This window comes from Dryobates pubescens, chromosome 6 (assembly GCF_014839835.1).
Source record: "Dryobates pubescens isolate bDryPub1 chromosome 6, bDryPub1.pri, whole genome shotgun sequence".
Classification (NCBI taxonomy): Eukaryota; Metazoa; Chordata; class Aves; order Piciformes; family Picidae; genus Dryobates; species Dryobates pubescens.
Genome location: NC_071617.1, coordinates 16075688 through 16091036, shown reverse-complemented (window position 1 = coordinate 16091036; position 15349 = coordinate 16075688). Strand labels below are relative to the sequence as shown.

Below are 15349 nucleotides of genomic sequence, written 5' to 3'. Positions count from 1 at the left end.
CTTGATCTAGTGCAGATTACATGTTACACCGTATGCAAATCACTTAAGCAATCCTATTAAGTAATCCAATATTCTAGCAACACAATCATGGGCACAATATTCATCCAAAACCTGCAAGATCAGCCCTTCTTATTAATTGACAAGCAACAAACTTACAGTAGTAATCACTCACTTCTAAAGAGTCCATTTGTATGTGGAATCAATCCTTGTCATTACTCTGTATTGAATTGTAATACATACTAAAATGTATGTCACGTGATTGCTGGAATTATACATGAGGAATTTTATCTGGAAAGCTGTTCTATTCCCAGTTAAAACCTTCACCTTGTGATGCAACATTTCCCACATTACTAATCCACAAGAGAAAAAAAAAGTGACATTTTGGAAAGTCTTTTAGTAAGACAGAAACTCATTTTGTTCTAAAATGTTCATTTGCTTTATGGGAAGCAATTGCTGAATACCATAAAGAATTAACTTCTTTACATAATACCCCCTCTGAGAGGCAGCCTTTTGCAAAGCACAGTCCAGCTGGCCACAAGTTTTGGGGGGGGGGCTATTGCTGGATATAACACTGGGCTAGATACTTTTGATGACAATATTGACAAGCGGACAAGCGCCAAATTCTCATGTGGCTATGGTTTTAATTTTTAACAGTGAACAGGAAAAAATATGGCAAAAATAAATTACAAATACATTCTAAAATCAACAGTTCACAAAGACAGGACCTTCAGTGAAAGGTATATTCCTTAGCAAAAGGTACATTCTTTAGCCTATCTTCCAGTGAAGGAGTGCAAAGACCCTGTATGATGAGTTCCTAGGCAGCTTTTAATTTCTGTGATGTTTCACAGTATTTCACTTCTTTGGCTACAGGTGCCTATCAGGGGAAAGAAGGGGAAAAATCATTGTGCTTTTAAGGCAACACTGTTATGGTTAATGCAATAAGGTCCAAACACTTTAGGGAAAAGAATTATCAGCACCATCAAAAAATTATAGCAAAAAGAGTAAACAGAGGTAATGAGAGGCAGCTTCCTGTGAAATTCATTCCAACAATGATTTACTTTTACATTAATGAACTGTCAACTAAGGGAAATACAACAAAGCCAACTAGTAACATTTTCCTCTGCAAGATTTAAATGAACAGTCATTTTAAACACATGCCTCAAGACAGTAGAAATTTTGTTACTAAAGAGAACATAATGGATTGGATTTGCTTTGTTTTGTTTACACTACATTAAAGTATAAAAGGCTGTCAGAGAAAGGGGAAAGAATAATATTTTGGAGCTATTCATTAAATAGCCAAATTCCTTCTGATTAATGATATATGTGTGCCTGTGTAAGGAAGAGACTGCCAGACTGAATATTTTTCTCAAACTTTTTATTTTTTCTGAGTTTTTCCATAACTTCAGAAACATGAATTTCCATGCCTTAGTCAGGAATTGCCCTTTTTGTTCACTCTGCTCAGCAATATATGCCCACTCATTCCTACTCTGGGGACACCACAGGAGAAGTTTCAAGAAGTATCAGTAATAGTGTTGTAAAGTCATCCCCCACCTCTCAGCCAAATGCAATGTTTGTGCTGATCGGTTTAGTATCTTGGCACTTTGGTAGATAAGGAAGATAAAGGAATGTGCTGACAGCTACTTCATCATTTGCTTGGCAATAACATCTTTGGTCCTCGTCTAGGGTAGGCAGTTTCAGATCTTTGGTGAGAATACACACTTCCTGACTTGGGACATACCAGATAAAACCCAATCCATTTTCACAGATGGCCATGTGACTAACTCTTGCTGCTAGCCACTGGTGGCATGAGAAGTATTTCTCACCATACCCTGTCCCATCTCTTATTAGTCTCCTGAGCCTGCAGAGTCACTCTGAAACCTTCCCATAATGCCTTCTTTACACAGGCAGAATTAAGGAACATGATGGACAGCAATTATTCTATATGTTTATTATACCATTATGAACCATGCAGGTGAGAGAACTTTCAGTTTTATTCTTCACACTTCTCTTTTTCTTGATGAATTAAAGACAGCACAAATTTTTTATCTGAACTGCCACTAAAAAAAAAACTAAATTAAATTGTCAGTGCTGTAATAAAATTGAAACTTACTGTCTGGTTAGCTCCTGGGGATTGATTAAAGCCCTTTGAAAACATGGATGTGTGACTACAGACACCAACCCACTTTACTGCTGCATGAACAAAAAGATAAATGCTTGCTCTGGCATTAGCTACAGACAAATTAATTCTGTCATATGGGGCAAATGAAGAAATAGGGTAATAAGATTTGTAGATGTACTCATGGCTTTATTAAAATTAATATTTTCCACATACTGAGTAAAATTAAATATGGTTGCATGGCAGTCAAAATTTAAAATAGCTATTGGCTCTTAAATAATTATGTACCTATTGATGACAGAAGAAGGTAAAAACTCTAATGAGAATGTTGAAATCTCTTCGAAATTTGCAAGTCTTCAAAGCCCTAGAAGTCCAGTACCAACAAGAGACTTGGAAACTAGACTGGAAAGTAATTAAGCAAACTGTAATCTGCTTTTAATGTTACTGAAAAAAATGTTCAGTTCTGCTCCTGGGCTACCACAGAGGGCACAGCGAAACCCAAGAGATGGTACAATATTGAAACATTAGACATTTTGCTGTAAGAGTAGGAAAGCCAAAAAGCAAGGTGAAACTGAAATGAACACTTTTTGTGAGGTTACACATACCTGAAGCAACAATTTTTACCTCCTGCTTCCATATGTCAGATAAAAATGAAGCCATTGCAATAGGACAAACACCAACATAATTTTCCAGGCACATCAAAAGCACTGTCATACTCTCCTCATTTCCCAGATTTGAACCAAAATAGATTCTACTGGGCAAAGATCAAGGAAGCACTATAGAAATTAGGGGAATTTGGGAATCCTCTAATGTCTTTCTCAGTCCCAAGGAAAGAGGACTAAAGATTTAAAACATTTCTGGCAAATATTACTATATATTCCCAAAGAATGAGATTCCTCAGTCTTCCCTGGCAATCTATCCCACTGCTATCTATACCTTTCAATGAGATGTCCTCCCCTCATTTATCTTGCTGTAATTTAACCCATAATTTTTGCTCTTTCGTCAGTCTAAAAATATCAGTCTATTCCTTCCCACTGAAGCTTTCTCTTCAAATATTCTCAGTTCCTATACATTGCCCCTTCTGCCTACTCTACACTAAGAAACCTTAGTTCCTCCTGTCTGCCCTCATTAGTTATGTTTTCCAAAATCCTGTTCACTCTTTTTGTTCCATTTTGGGCTCTCTTAAACCACTGAGATGTACTTATAAACAAGAAGTTAGGCCAGTCTGAATCACAGATATTTAAAAAAAAAAAAAAATTTAATTAATTCTGTTTAAAACTCCACCATTCTAACAGCTCAACTTCCATACAGTTCATTCACTGGAAGACAGACAAGTTGTTTACAAGGAAGGCAGGACATAGACTCATCATTATAGGCAGGGAAACTGAGGCATGGCTAAATGACTCACTGAAGGCCATAAGGGATGTCTACCCTAGACAGGAATGGAAACCTGTCAAGTTGCTTACTGAGCTGCTTTGTAATTTCACCCCATGTCACAACACATGACCTGAAGCCAGTATGCCTGAACAGTTACAGCTGTTGAGATTTAAATTAAAGTACATGATGTATTTTTTAAAATTATGTTTATGATTTGTTTCTTTCTGTTTCAGGTGTCAGTGTCCATCCATTGATTCACCTGAGGTATTCTGAGATTGCATTTCACTGTTGCACCTGCTTGTCAGTGACCTTACTGATCAATTCGTGGCTAAACACTCTCTTTCTCAGATCACGCTGCTCCTAATCTAAGTTTTCTGCTGTACAATTCTTCTCCCAAGCTTTGTTCCTGAAAGCAGAACAAATCCTTTAGTTCTTCTCTAGTCAAACTATAAAATCCTTCCTTTTGCATTTTCTGTCATGTCACAGCATGGCTGACATTTTTATCCTTATGAACAGCCCCTTAAATAATCCATAAAATCTGCACCTGATGATCTTAATCCCTCACTTGTATGTAACTTCTTCTACGCAAAGCTTAACAAGCCCAAATAGCTTTCTAAGCTTAAAGCTCACTAGTCAAGCCGGGTGAATATCAGGTTTTATGATACTTCTACCATAAGCTGCCAGAGAGATTATGAATACCACGTGAATCCACAGCCAAAGTGACCAATATATTTTAAGAACACAAAAAATACAGCAGCGTTGCCACCTTGTCTGCCATGATCTAAAGACTCCATTTTGCAGCATAACCTATAGCTTTATAGCAACATAAAAAGAAACGTGAATCTTGAGGGTCCACAGGCAAGTATGGCCAAATGACAGATTGCTGTGAAGGTGAATGTCTCATTTTCATTTCAATCAAGTATTAAGAGCAGACTATTTATGGTCTCTTTCAGTACTGAACAGCAAACATACGTCTATTGAACCTGGGTGTTTCCAGTGCACTTATCTTCTTGTCATTCTGATTGGGAAATGCCTTCTCCATTTATTGAAAATACTAAAGCAAATTAAAGCAAGAAAGAAAAAGTTCCCAGGGGCACACATTTGAGATGTAAAAGGTCTCTCCTCTGACTTTCATCTTACCTACCTTCCATCATAACCACCTACATGCTAAACCAGTGCTTTAGAAAAGAGTACAGACAGTACCTGTAGCAGAGACCAAATTATCTAGAATGCTTTGGTTGCTTTCATCAGTCCAGTGGCACCAAAAACATTACTGCTGAAGCAGTCAGCCAGGTAACATATATGATTTTGTGGAAGTGTATCTTGGGAGTTTGGCATGGGGCTTTTGACCTATCTGCTTTTTCTGCACCAGCACAGGTAGCCACAGTGTGATGATGAGTTGAATGCACAAGCTTGTAGTTGCTTTCTCTGTCCCCACAGCATACTGGCTAGGACCTTCAGGCTCATGGGACTTATTCTTGCTGTGTCACCTGTGCTTTCAGTACCTAAACTTTTATAAAAAGAAACTACCAAAGACTAATAGTCTTAGAGTATAATGTTCTAGTCACTAGATAATAGCCCATAGTAGCTGTAAATTACAGCAGCTTTTGATGATTTGCTTTATGCTGAGAATGGCAGCTGCATGTCCCAGGATCACATATGGCCTAGGAACACAGGGACAAAGGCTGTCAGACAGTGGACCCACAGGTGAGAGTTGGGTTCTAAATGCATTTCTGGCTATACAATTTAATGGAAATGGAAAACACCCATCAAAGTGGCATGAAGCTGGAAGCTGCTGTTGAACAGCTACTGCATTGTTTTTTCTCCAAATAAAAAGTGCAGGTTTAAAAAGAAAAAAAAAAATGACTTTTTGAGAAAAAATAATATCAGAGAAACTAGACACTCTTTCTATATATAAACCATCATTTTTCCAATGGCAAGTCTGTAACAGCAGAACTACCCACTTGATATGGAATTAGCTGAGCACTACAAGCTGATCCAAAATTTTCATATGCTCCAGAATAAACTCCAGAGTTTTTTTTTCCAGTAAGGCAGCTGGAGCTCCTAAAATACTTTGCACTCTAGTGGTTAGGAAAAGACATTTAGTAAATGCAATCTCTCCTTCATACGTTCAAAGAAAAGAGTCCCAACACATTATGTTACTTTGTATCCAAGTGCCACTACAAGATGGTAACTTTAAATTGCTTGTCCTTTACAGTGTATGATTGTATTTATGTACATAATAGATTGCTGAGGAATGTTTCTATTATTTTAATTATAAAAGTGATTAAAAATACTGAACACACCACAGTAATTTTACAGTTTTGAACTAGAAGGAAGGACACACATAATCCATAGGCATAAACAGTACTGTGGAAAAGAATTATGTGATTACTCATAGTATTCCAACAACCTGAAGAAATTCAAAGGAGAGGTAAGCATTAACAAGGTAAAAGCAAAGGAAGAGGATAATTAAAGAATTAAAAAACCAAAATAAAAGAAAAAAATATTAATAGCAAAATTATAAAAAGCAACAAAAATTAAAATCATCAGTAGCAGAGTATGACCTAACCTATCAAATCACAACTATCAATTATGTCACTTTCATCAAGATGTTCTATTGCAGATAATTCAGTCATACAAACACATAATCCTTAGTCACCAAAACTTTGATTTAAGCAACAAGGTAATTTGCTGACTTACCTGTTTGCTGCATGCATACAATGTATGTAGTAAACAAGCAAAGACAGTGCTGCAGCTTCCATTTCCAGTGATAGCACCACATTTCACTTAGATGAAACATCCTGTGGGGGGGAAAAAAAACCTTTACAACAAGCCAAAACAAAAGGGGGAGGGAGGGAAAGTAAAGATGTAGGGGTTTTTTTGGAGATTGTAAAGTTTTAGTTTACCTGTTTACATAAATATATATATGTGTGTGTGTGTGTGTGTGCTGTTTACGTATCTAGCATATACATATTTTTTATTAACTACACAAAGATGTGAGGTGAAAATCCACACCTGCCCTTAACCAGCCTTCCATATTTTTCAGTGCTAGTATCTTGATAGCTACATTTTCTGCCGAAATCATGAAACTTTCCTTGCCAAAATCTAAGGGTTCGTATGGGCTGACAGAAAGGCCAGGGACTTTTATATTATTTTATAAAAGAAATAAATGCAATTATACAAAAATCTTTTATCCATTATAGCTTAAAGTTTCCTTTGCCTTGAAGCATTCAGGACATTTAATGGCTCAACCAAAATGTTTCCTCCATAGTGGGCAGAAGAGGAAGCAAGAAAGACCAAATAAATTTGGTCAGACTTGAAACCATGTATCCAGAATGAATGGTAATCCATTACATTCCTGTCTGATTCTATTCAACAAGTTAGCAGCAAGCAAAAGTAAGCAACAAGTAAGAAAACACAACGTGCATTATTTTGACTGACTCCTTCCCCTCCTATTTGGCAATGATAACTGGCTTTTGTTCAGTAAGATATTATCAGCTTATACTGGGACAAATAACAGAATCCCCACAATATTTCACAAGTTAGTCCCAGTAACAGCATGTGAAGAAGAACCACAAATGAATAGTCATGAAGAAACACCAATGAACACAAATGTTTTCCAGGTTAGTGCATATTAAACACAGGAAAAAAAGAAAGGTATTTGGAATGGCCACTGGTATGATTTATTGGGATGGAAATGTGAAAGCTACGTGAAAGTACAGAGTTCATCATTTGTGGCAAGAAAACCTAATTTTCTTAAACTTGGGAAAACAGTCTTCCCTCTACACTACAGACATTGCTGTGAACCTGCCTGTGAAACCTGGGATGGGGGCAAATGTAAGTCAAATACCAGCTTCTGTTTCTTCCCATAGTGGAATTCTGTAACGCAGACAAGCCAACCTTAATGCTGCAAGATAAACCATTGTAAAGGAACAACTAATGTTTCAGTTTTAAAAGTAGCAGTTCATCAAACTACTCCTGTGGGCAAGGTGCCAACGGGCCCAGGTAAATGGCACTTCCAACAGACTGCTACAGGATTCCCTTCAGTACAGTGTTACATAGCACAAGTCTCTGATTACAAAAGAAGTCCAGTTCTTTATGGGGAGTTGTATCAAATTAGGAATTTGAAGCGGATTTATTTTTCTGAGATATTGTAAAGTCAAGCTTAACAAGTGTTGAAGACAAGCACAGAAAACACTGGGCACTGAAATACAAGAATCTCTTTGATGAAGCCAGACACACAAAATAACCAGATTATCAAACAATAGAATTATTGTCCTTCACTTTATGACCTAAAAATCCCTATTAAAATCTCAGACACCAGAATGATGAGGTTTGAGCACAGTTACTGCTCAATGTATATAGTTAATAAATCCACGATACTCTTAATATTAATCTAAAAAATTACTTCGGAGTCCTTTTAAGATATAAAAACAGTTTTATGCACATGCATACACAAACAACATGCATATATCCTCACCCGAGTGCTGAAGTGGAAATGCCAAAGATGACAGCATGACATAACAAGAGATACAGAATATTGGTGTTTCTACAGAAGAAAGAGGCTGCACTACTGCTGAGACACATGCCAGCCTGCTGCATAATCAACTAATGCAAACCTGTCAAAGTGAGTGAATTACTGGGTTTTGTTTGTTGTTTTGCTCTGAGCAAACACAGTTAAAGATATCAGAGTAGGAAACAGTTGCAAACAATTATTTATTAATTCAGAAGAAATCTATGTTGATTTTCATGGTATCGATACATTTTCAACGTGTTATACAAAATTATCCCCTTTGATGTCTCTGAACTCAGGTGAAGTTTTTGCTCATTGCATAGCTGGAGAGCCCAAGACACAACTTTTGAAATACTCACGAAAAAGTAACATGACAAGTTTGTGCTGCCTACATATGGAGTAAATCTACCCAGTCACATGGCCTTTAGTGCCTTCCTGAAGAATCTGAGATTCTGTGTTAGTTTGAGAGAGCTATTTAATTTGGTCAATTTCTGTTAATGTTTACTTGCATTGTGGTAACACTTACAAGCCAGTACTCCAGAGTTTACAGTTTGTTTCCTCATCCTCACTCTTGTGAAAAAGCCCAAGTCATGAAAGGTTTCAAGAACATGGATAACAAAAACAGCAGAGCGCAAACAACAAGGCAGAAAGGAGTAACTGTAACAGGTTTTCCCCCTTTCCAGAGAAAAAGGGTAGGTAATTATACAATTGCAATAAAAAAAAAATACAATTCTCCACCAAAATAAATTAATATGTAAAAAATGGCAAGCCTGTCTCTTCCACTTACACTTGCTTCTGCTGAAGAATAAAATAATTTTCTTTACACCATATCACCTCAGTTGACATGAAGGAAAGGTTTATCAAACTAAAACAAGAATGACCACAGAAGTAGCACGTTACTGAAATACAGAAGCCATGAGTCAAATCTGTTTCTTTTTCAGAGGATTTTCAAATAACTGTGTTACAGAGCGTAACTTCTAGCTGAGTGCCATAAATGACTGAGGAAATCAGTTCTTCACATGTTCTTGAGATTGTCTATGCACGAAGAGACAAACTTCAGAAACCTGATTGCTCATGGCTGTGATGTGTGTAACACCCCTGTTCACACAAGAAGCTGTCAGGGATGGAAGTCAGATAACACATTGCCAACAAAAAGGCTTCTCCTGTAGCAAAACTCATCCCTAATATTTTTGTAATGTGACATCCCAATTGGCAGACAGTTACAAAAACAAGCCAGAGCAACGACTACATACTTCCCAGATATTAACAACAATCCAACTTAGCTGCACATGTTATTCATCCTTCAAAGCCAACTACATTTATATTTACTGTAAGGTTAATCTTCTTGATTATTAGTGTTAATTAATATCTGGAACTGAATGCAAACAGCATATAAATAATTAAAGAGAAAATTCTGCAAACCATTCTGGGCTAGTTTATAGCTTACCAAGGGATTATATGGTCCCCTGCTACAACAGCGCTGACTTGATAGCCCAAGAAACCTCTTTGGTATTATGTTTCTAAATAGAATTAAAAGGATGCGTTCTGTGATTTAATATTCATCAATGACACAGAGAATGGATGTAACAGCAGCAATGTACTAAAACACACTTGGAGTTTAAGTAAGCAAAGCAGTTCATAATGAGGATTCTCAGAACATGTACAGATTATTTCAGTCTTTCAACTCTCAACACATCAAACTTGCTGAACACTGTTTATATTGGGTTTTCTTCTCTATTTTGTTTCCATTTAAATGAAAAAGCCTTTTTCTGTTCCCAGCTAGTAAGACACCAGCAGCTCCAAATAAATCATTTTATTTGGGAACTGTCAGAACACCTACGGTAGGAGCACATCCATTACCGCTGGGTAAGTCTCACAACAAAACTCCCCTCTGAACATTTGGGTTTGGTGGTGGTGGTGTTTGTTTGCTTGTTGTATGCATGTGTAAGGGGGGAGGGGGTTAAAAAAAAAAGAAAAAGAGAAATTACAAAGTGACCTTCTATGGAGTTTGACAGAACTACTATTTTTTCTATGGACTTGCATTATTCCAATTACAGACTCTGTGGGACACGGACAGCTATGCACTCTAGCTACGAATTCAATACAGTCCAGTCCACAGCTACTTTCATTTCTATAATATAGGAGACAATGAGCTTATTCACAATTCATTCCAGAAGAGCAAAATAGACATGTAATTTATCTAAACCATAAATGGATGGCAACTTGACTTAGTGGGAGTCTTGCTACATCTAACTACTAGACCTTGTATTCTCCATGCCAGCAGCCAGTTAAAACACCATCACCTTTTAGAGAGGATACAGCTCTTCTAGAAAATATACACAAAAATGGGAATAAGTCTAGACTATTTCACTTGTACACTGTATGGCCTTAAAACACGCACAACTCATTTGACTACTTCATCATCCTTGTTCAAAGTTTCAGCAAAGTTCCCTAGAGTAGGATGTGAACTATGCCTCAGGCAGGCTGACATGACTTTCTTTGGTCTTTGACATGTCTAAAGCTATTAAGGAAAAATGCTGCCGACATTTCAAAATTAAAAGAAAGATAACATCAATTTCACATTTCTTTTTCTTATATAGGTTGTAAACAAAAAGACTTTAAGCTTAATCACTTCTAAGTGGAACTACAAGTGAATGGTGATCACAACTCACAGTTTAGCTCCTGCAGGTTAAGAGTCGATTTTAACTTTGAAACTCTTGCTTTAAACTCACAAAGCACACGAAATATCTTGAAAAATTAATCACACAATGCCACTTAAAAGTTTCATTTTGTTAAATATTACTTGTTCCTACTTACGCTTCCAGTCAACCCTGAAAACACCCTCAGTCATCGAAAAAGATGAGCAACATAAGACATTGCTTTTTAATTTAAACGGTGCCAACTGTATCAGATCCATCTCAGTCCTTTGGCTTTCCTTACAAAATTAACTTTTCCCAGTTGCAGGAAACTAATCTGCTGGCAGTTTGCAACTCTGAAGGACTGCAACGCTAGCTCTTTACGAACTCTTTCTCGTTTCTGCCTTAACTTTCCTCACCGTGAACTGTTAGAAAACCTTACCCTTTCCCCCTTGGACCCATTCCCTTAAGACCAACCACAGCTCCCCTCCCTCCTCCGGCCGTGAACGCACCGGTGAAACGCCTAATCCCAAACTCCAGTACCTCGCTTTACCTTCGGTGAGAGCCTGTCAGGAAAGGCAAAACATATCGGGGAAGGCGCTCAGCGGCCACTGGCGTGGCCCGCCCAGGACCAGGAGGCGTACGCACAGAAGGGAGGGAGGACCCCGACGCCACCCGCCCGCGGCACCCCCGACCGCCCCTGGCCCCCAGACAGCGACGGAGCCCCGCGGTGCCTCCTCTCTGACGAGCGCTGCGGGGAGGGAGGAGCGGCGGGGCTGGGAAGGCTTCGTGCAGCCCGTGCGGCCCTCCCTCTCCCTTTCCCCCGTGCTTGTTGCTGGCACTGCACCTGGAACGCCTGGAACGGTGCCTGGGGCGGACGAGACTCCTCGACGGGAGCGACCACGGCCCCGAGCCTACAGGCCGGATCGGGCGGGTGCCCGGGCTCCAGTGCTCACAGCGAGCGGGGCCGGGAGCTTGCTACTTGCCTCCAAACACCGGAAAGCTCACACCAGATCAGTCCTAAGGACTGGACTACTGTGCTCCGAGATGAGCAGCGGCTGCCCGGGACCCCGCAGGGCAGCCGCCAGCGGGTCCGGAGCCCGGACGGGGCAGAGCTCGCCGGCCCTGCCCTCTGAGCTCCCGACGTGAAACTCCCTTCGTTTCCCCATTCCTTCAGCCCTACCTATCTGCACGGCTCAAACCTTACATTACTCATCGCCTGCTCTGGGGGAGGCGGTGTGGGGGATGTAAAGCTCTGCCCATCTAGATGGCCAGGACTTCTTGCCCCACGAGGGCAAGCGTGGGGGTTATCTGCAACCATCGCCTCGGAGTCCAGAGAGGAAACTTACATGGTGACATTACGGAGTGGCTTTCCTCCGGGTCTCAGCAACCATCCTGCCCCGCTGCCGCTCGCGAGGGCTGCTCGCGAAGGTCATTGCTGCTCGCCCACCTCTCTTCCACACCCGCCCCCGCGCATGCCGCCCGCGGCGGCCAGGACCGCGCCAATCCGCCTCTCTGCCGCCGCGTTGCCCCCCAGCCCCCACGCCGGGACCAGCCTCTCCCGGCACAAGTCGGGAAAACTTCGGTGTGGAGGGAAGCCGCCCCCGCAGAGGGCAACGGCCGCCCCGCCCGCCGATCCCCGCGCACGCCGCGCCAGGGGCTCAGGTGGCGGCTCCGTCACGCCCCCACCCGCCGCGCCGCGTGGGGAGCAGGATGGGACCAGCTGAACCGCTGCCGCCGCCACCGGGGGGCCTCGCTCTCTCCTCCGAGGACCGGCGCGCCTCGCCGGGAAGAGGGGCGGGTTTGGGGCCGCGCTGCCTGATACCGACACCTCTCTAAAGGGCACTGCCCACATAGAGCACACCGGCTCACTGGTTATGGGCTACTGCTGGGGCGCAGAGGTCCCAGGCACACTTACATCCCCCAGAAGACGGTAGCCGCAGGCCCAAAGCCACCCCCGAAGGACACCTCTGAGGAGATCACGTACTAGAAGTACTATCCTCGGTGGTCACAACCTCCAGGGCATACAGCACGCCGCAGCATCCCGGCGGCAGCAGGTCCCTGGGGCAAACAGCCCGCACACCCGCTATGCCGTAGACAGCAGAGGAGAGTGCACACAGGCCTGTCCGCACGATTCTGGGAAACAAACCACGGTGATGCGTCCCATGGCTGCTGACACAGACCCCAAAGCATTTACCGTGCACCATTTTCTGTGATGCACTGTAGAAAAGTTGGTGGAGGGATTGCGTCTCTGACCTGTTGTATGAAGCATACAAAGCTGTGCACTGCTCACACAGACAGTGCTGGCCCACACCTCCTGGACAGCCTATTTGGAGGATGGTAATTTGCACCATTTCCTAGAGATCCTTATCTGCTTTGTTCAATTAAGATCTCTGTAACATGGTACTCCACTATAGTTAGCTAGGAAAACATTGAAGTGACAGAAGGGGAAACACAGCAAATCACAAGGTCACAAAAGTCCCAAATTTTCACAGAGTTCCTTGGATGTGAGCTGGCAGACTTAGGAAGGATGAGGGAAGAGAAGACTTGGCATAGTGAACCATTCAATGGAGTTATCAGCATGCAATGGCAGTTAAAAGCAAAGAGAGCTCCTACTTAAAAAAAAAAGTCATTAATTTTTTCATGAACTTTATACTGAACATTTACATTCTGGTCAATTTTTATCATCTGTCTTTTAAACCAATAAGCTGTAGGCTTGCTTTCATTGTAACTTTCTGGCACTGAACACAGGTGCTGGAACTGCTGGGGCCAGGTTAGCCAAATCTACATGGCCAGCTGTCACTCGAAGGCACTGTGAATGACTTCGTACATGGTTGGCCTTTTTCTTGCTTTAAGAGCTCTCTGAGTAGGTATTGCACTGCTTTCCACCCTGCTTCTGGGTCTGATGTCACAGGGGATGAGGGAGGCACAGAGAGGAGTATGTGCCAGCTTTCCTCCAAGAGTTGTAATCAAATACCCTGTTGTTTTCTGCAGCAATCTGCTTTATTTCTGGATTAAGTCTGTGCAGATAAGTTTAAATTGCATTTGCAGTGAGTCCATGGTATCAATGCACATGAGACTTAATGTGTTATGTACAGTCAGTTCGTGCTTGGACAAGAAACCTAGAAGTTCTTGCTACCTGGATTTTTTGTTCAGGCATGGACTGCATTTACCTCACATGCATAGCAAAGGTAGTGCATCTAGAATGCATTGGATTTGCTGTACATATGCAGATCAATTGAAGCTCAATTCCTCTTGGATATACTGGATTTACTGTATCTATGATATACAAAAAGTCAAGAGCATCTGGAAGAAGTCCATCTGATGCTGATGCAGCGATTAGTGACACACATGTAGCACATTATCTGCTGGCTATAGTAGAAACTTACATCTTCCTTCCCAACTTGGAAGGCATTAGAGGTAACTACAATTTCACACAGTCTGCCACGGCATCCTCACAGCTAAACTGAGAAAGTGTGGTCTGGATGATTGGGTAGTGACCTGGATTGTGAACTGGTTGATGGAAAGAAGTCAGAGAGTTGTGGTCAATGGGACAGAGTCTAGTTGGAGGCCTGTGTGTAGTGGGGTCCCTCGGGGGTCAGTACTGGGACCAGCACTATTCAATGCATTCATCAGCAACCTGGAAGAAGGAACAGAGATCACTGTCAGCAAATTTGTTGATGACACAACTGGGAGGAGTGGCTGACACACCTGAAGGCTGTGCTGCCTTTCAGCAGGACCTAGATAGGCTGGAGTGTTGGGCAGGGAGAAATGTAATGAAATACAACAAGGGCAAGTATAGAGTCTTGCATCTGGGAAAGAACAACCCCATGTACCAGTATATGCTGGGGACTGACCTGTTGGAGAGCAGCTCAGAGGAGAGATATCTGGAGGTCCTGGTGGATAGAAGGATGATCATGAGCCAGGAATGTGCCCTTGTGGCCAAGAAGACTGATGGTATCCTGGAATGTATTAGAAGGGGAATAGTTAGTAGGTAGAGGGAAGTTCTCCTTCCCCTCTACTCTGCCCTGATGAAGACACATCTGGGATATTATGTCCAGTTCTGGGCCCCTCAGTTCAAGAAGGACAAGGAACTGCTTGAAAGAGTCCAGCACAGAGCAACAAAGATGCTGAAGGGAGTGGAACATCTCCCTTAGGAGGAAAGTCTGAGGGAGCTGGGTCTCTTTAGCTTGGAGAGGAGGACGCTGAGGGGTGACCTCATTCATGTTTATAAATATGTAAAGGGCAAGTGTCAGGAGGATGGAGCCAGACTATTTTCAGTAATGTCCAGTGGTAGAACAAGGGGCAATGATGCAGGCTAGACCATAGGAGGTTCCAAGTGAACATAAGGGAAAACTTTTTCACTGTGAGGGTGACAGAACACTGCAACAGGCTGCCCAGAGCGGTTGTGGAGTCTCTGGAGACACTCAAAACCTGCCTGGATGTGTTCCAGTGTGATCTCATACAGGTGATCCTGCTCTGACAGGGCTGGACTAGATTATCTTTCAAGGTCCCTTCCACTCCCTATCTTTCTATGATTCTGTGAATTTTAGAACCTGGGAATGCTGCAAAATAAAGGAACAAAAGAAATGTTGGGATTTTTCTTGTGTACACACTTTTGCTGAGCTGTTTCTTGGTTAATTCTCCTGTTGTGAATTTGCTGCCATATACTTTCTCAGTCATCAGGTGTTTTTTCCCTTTCAC

General features: G+C 41.7%; 1 protein-coding gene across 1 annotated transcript in view; it reads right to left on the bottom strand.

Annotated features, from left to right (window-relative positions):
* ADGRG6 (adhesion G protein-coupled receptor G6) overlaps positions 1–11167 on the bottom strand; it is a 114810-nt gene extending 103643 nt beyond the window's left edge. Inside the window, exons 1-2 of the mRNA XM_054162664.1 lie at positions 11088–11167; positions 6197–6297 (exon numbers count right to left, since the gene is read on the bottom strand). Coding sequence (XP_054018639.1) covers positions 6197–6297; positions 11088–11107 — 121 coding nt within the window. The 5' untranslated portion in view covers positions 11108–11167. The remainder of the gene's footprint in view (positions 1–6196; positions 6298–11087) is intronic.
* Positions 11168–15349: the final 4182 nt, after the last annotated feature.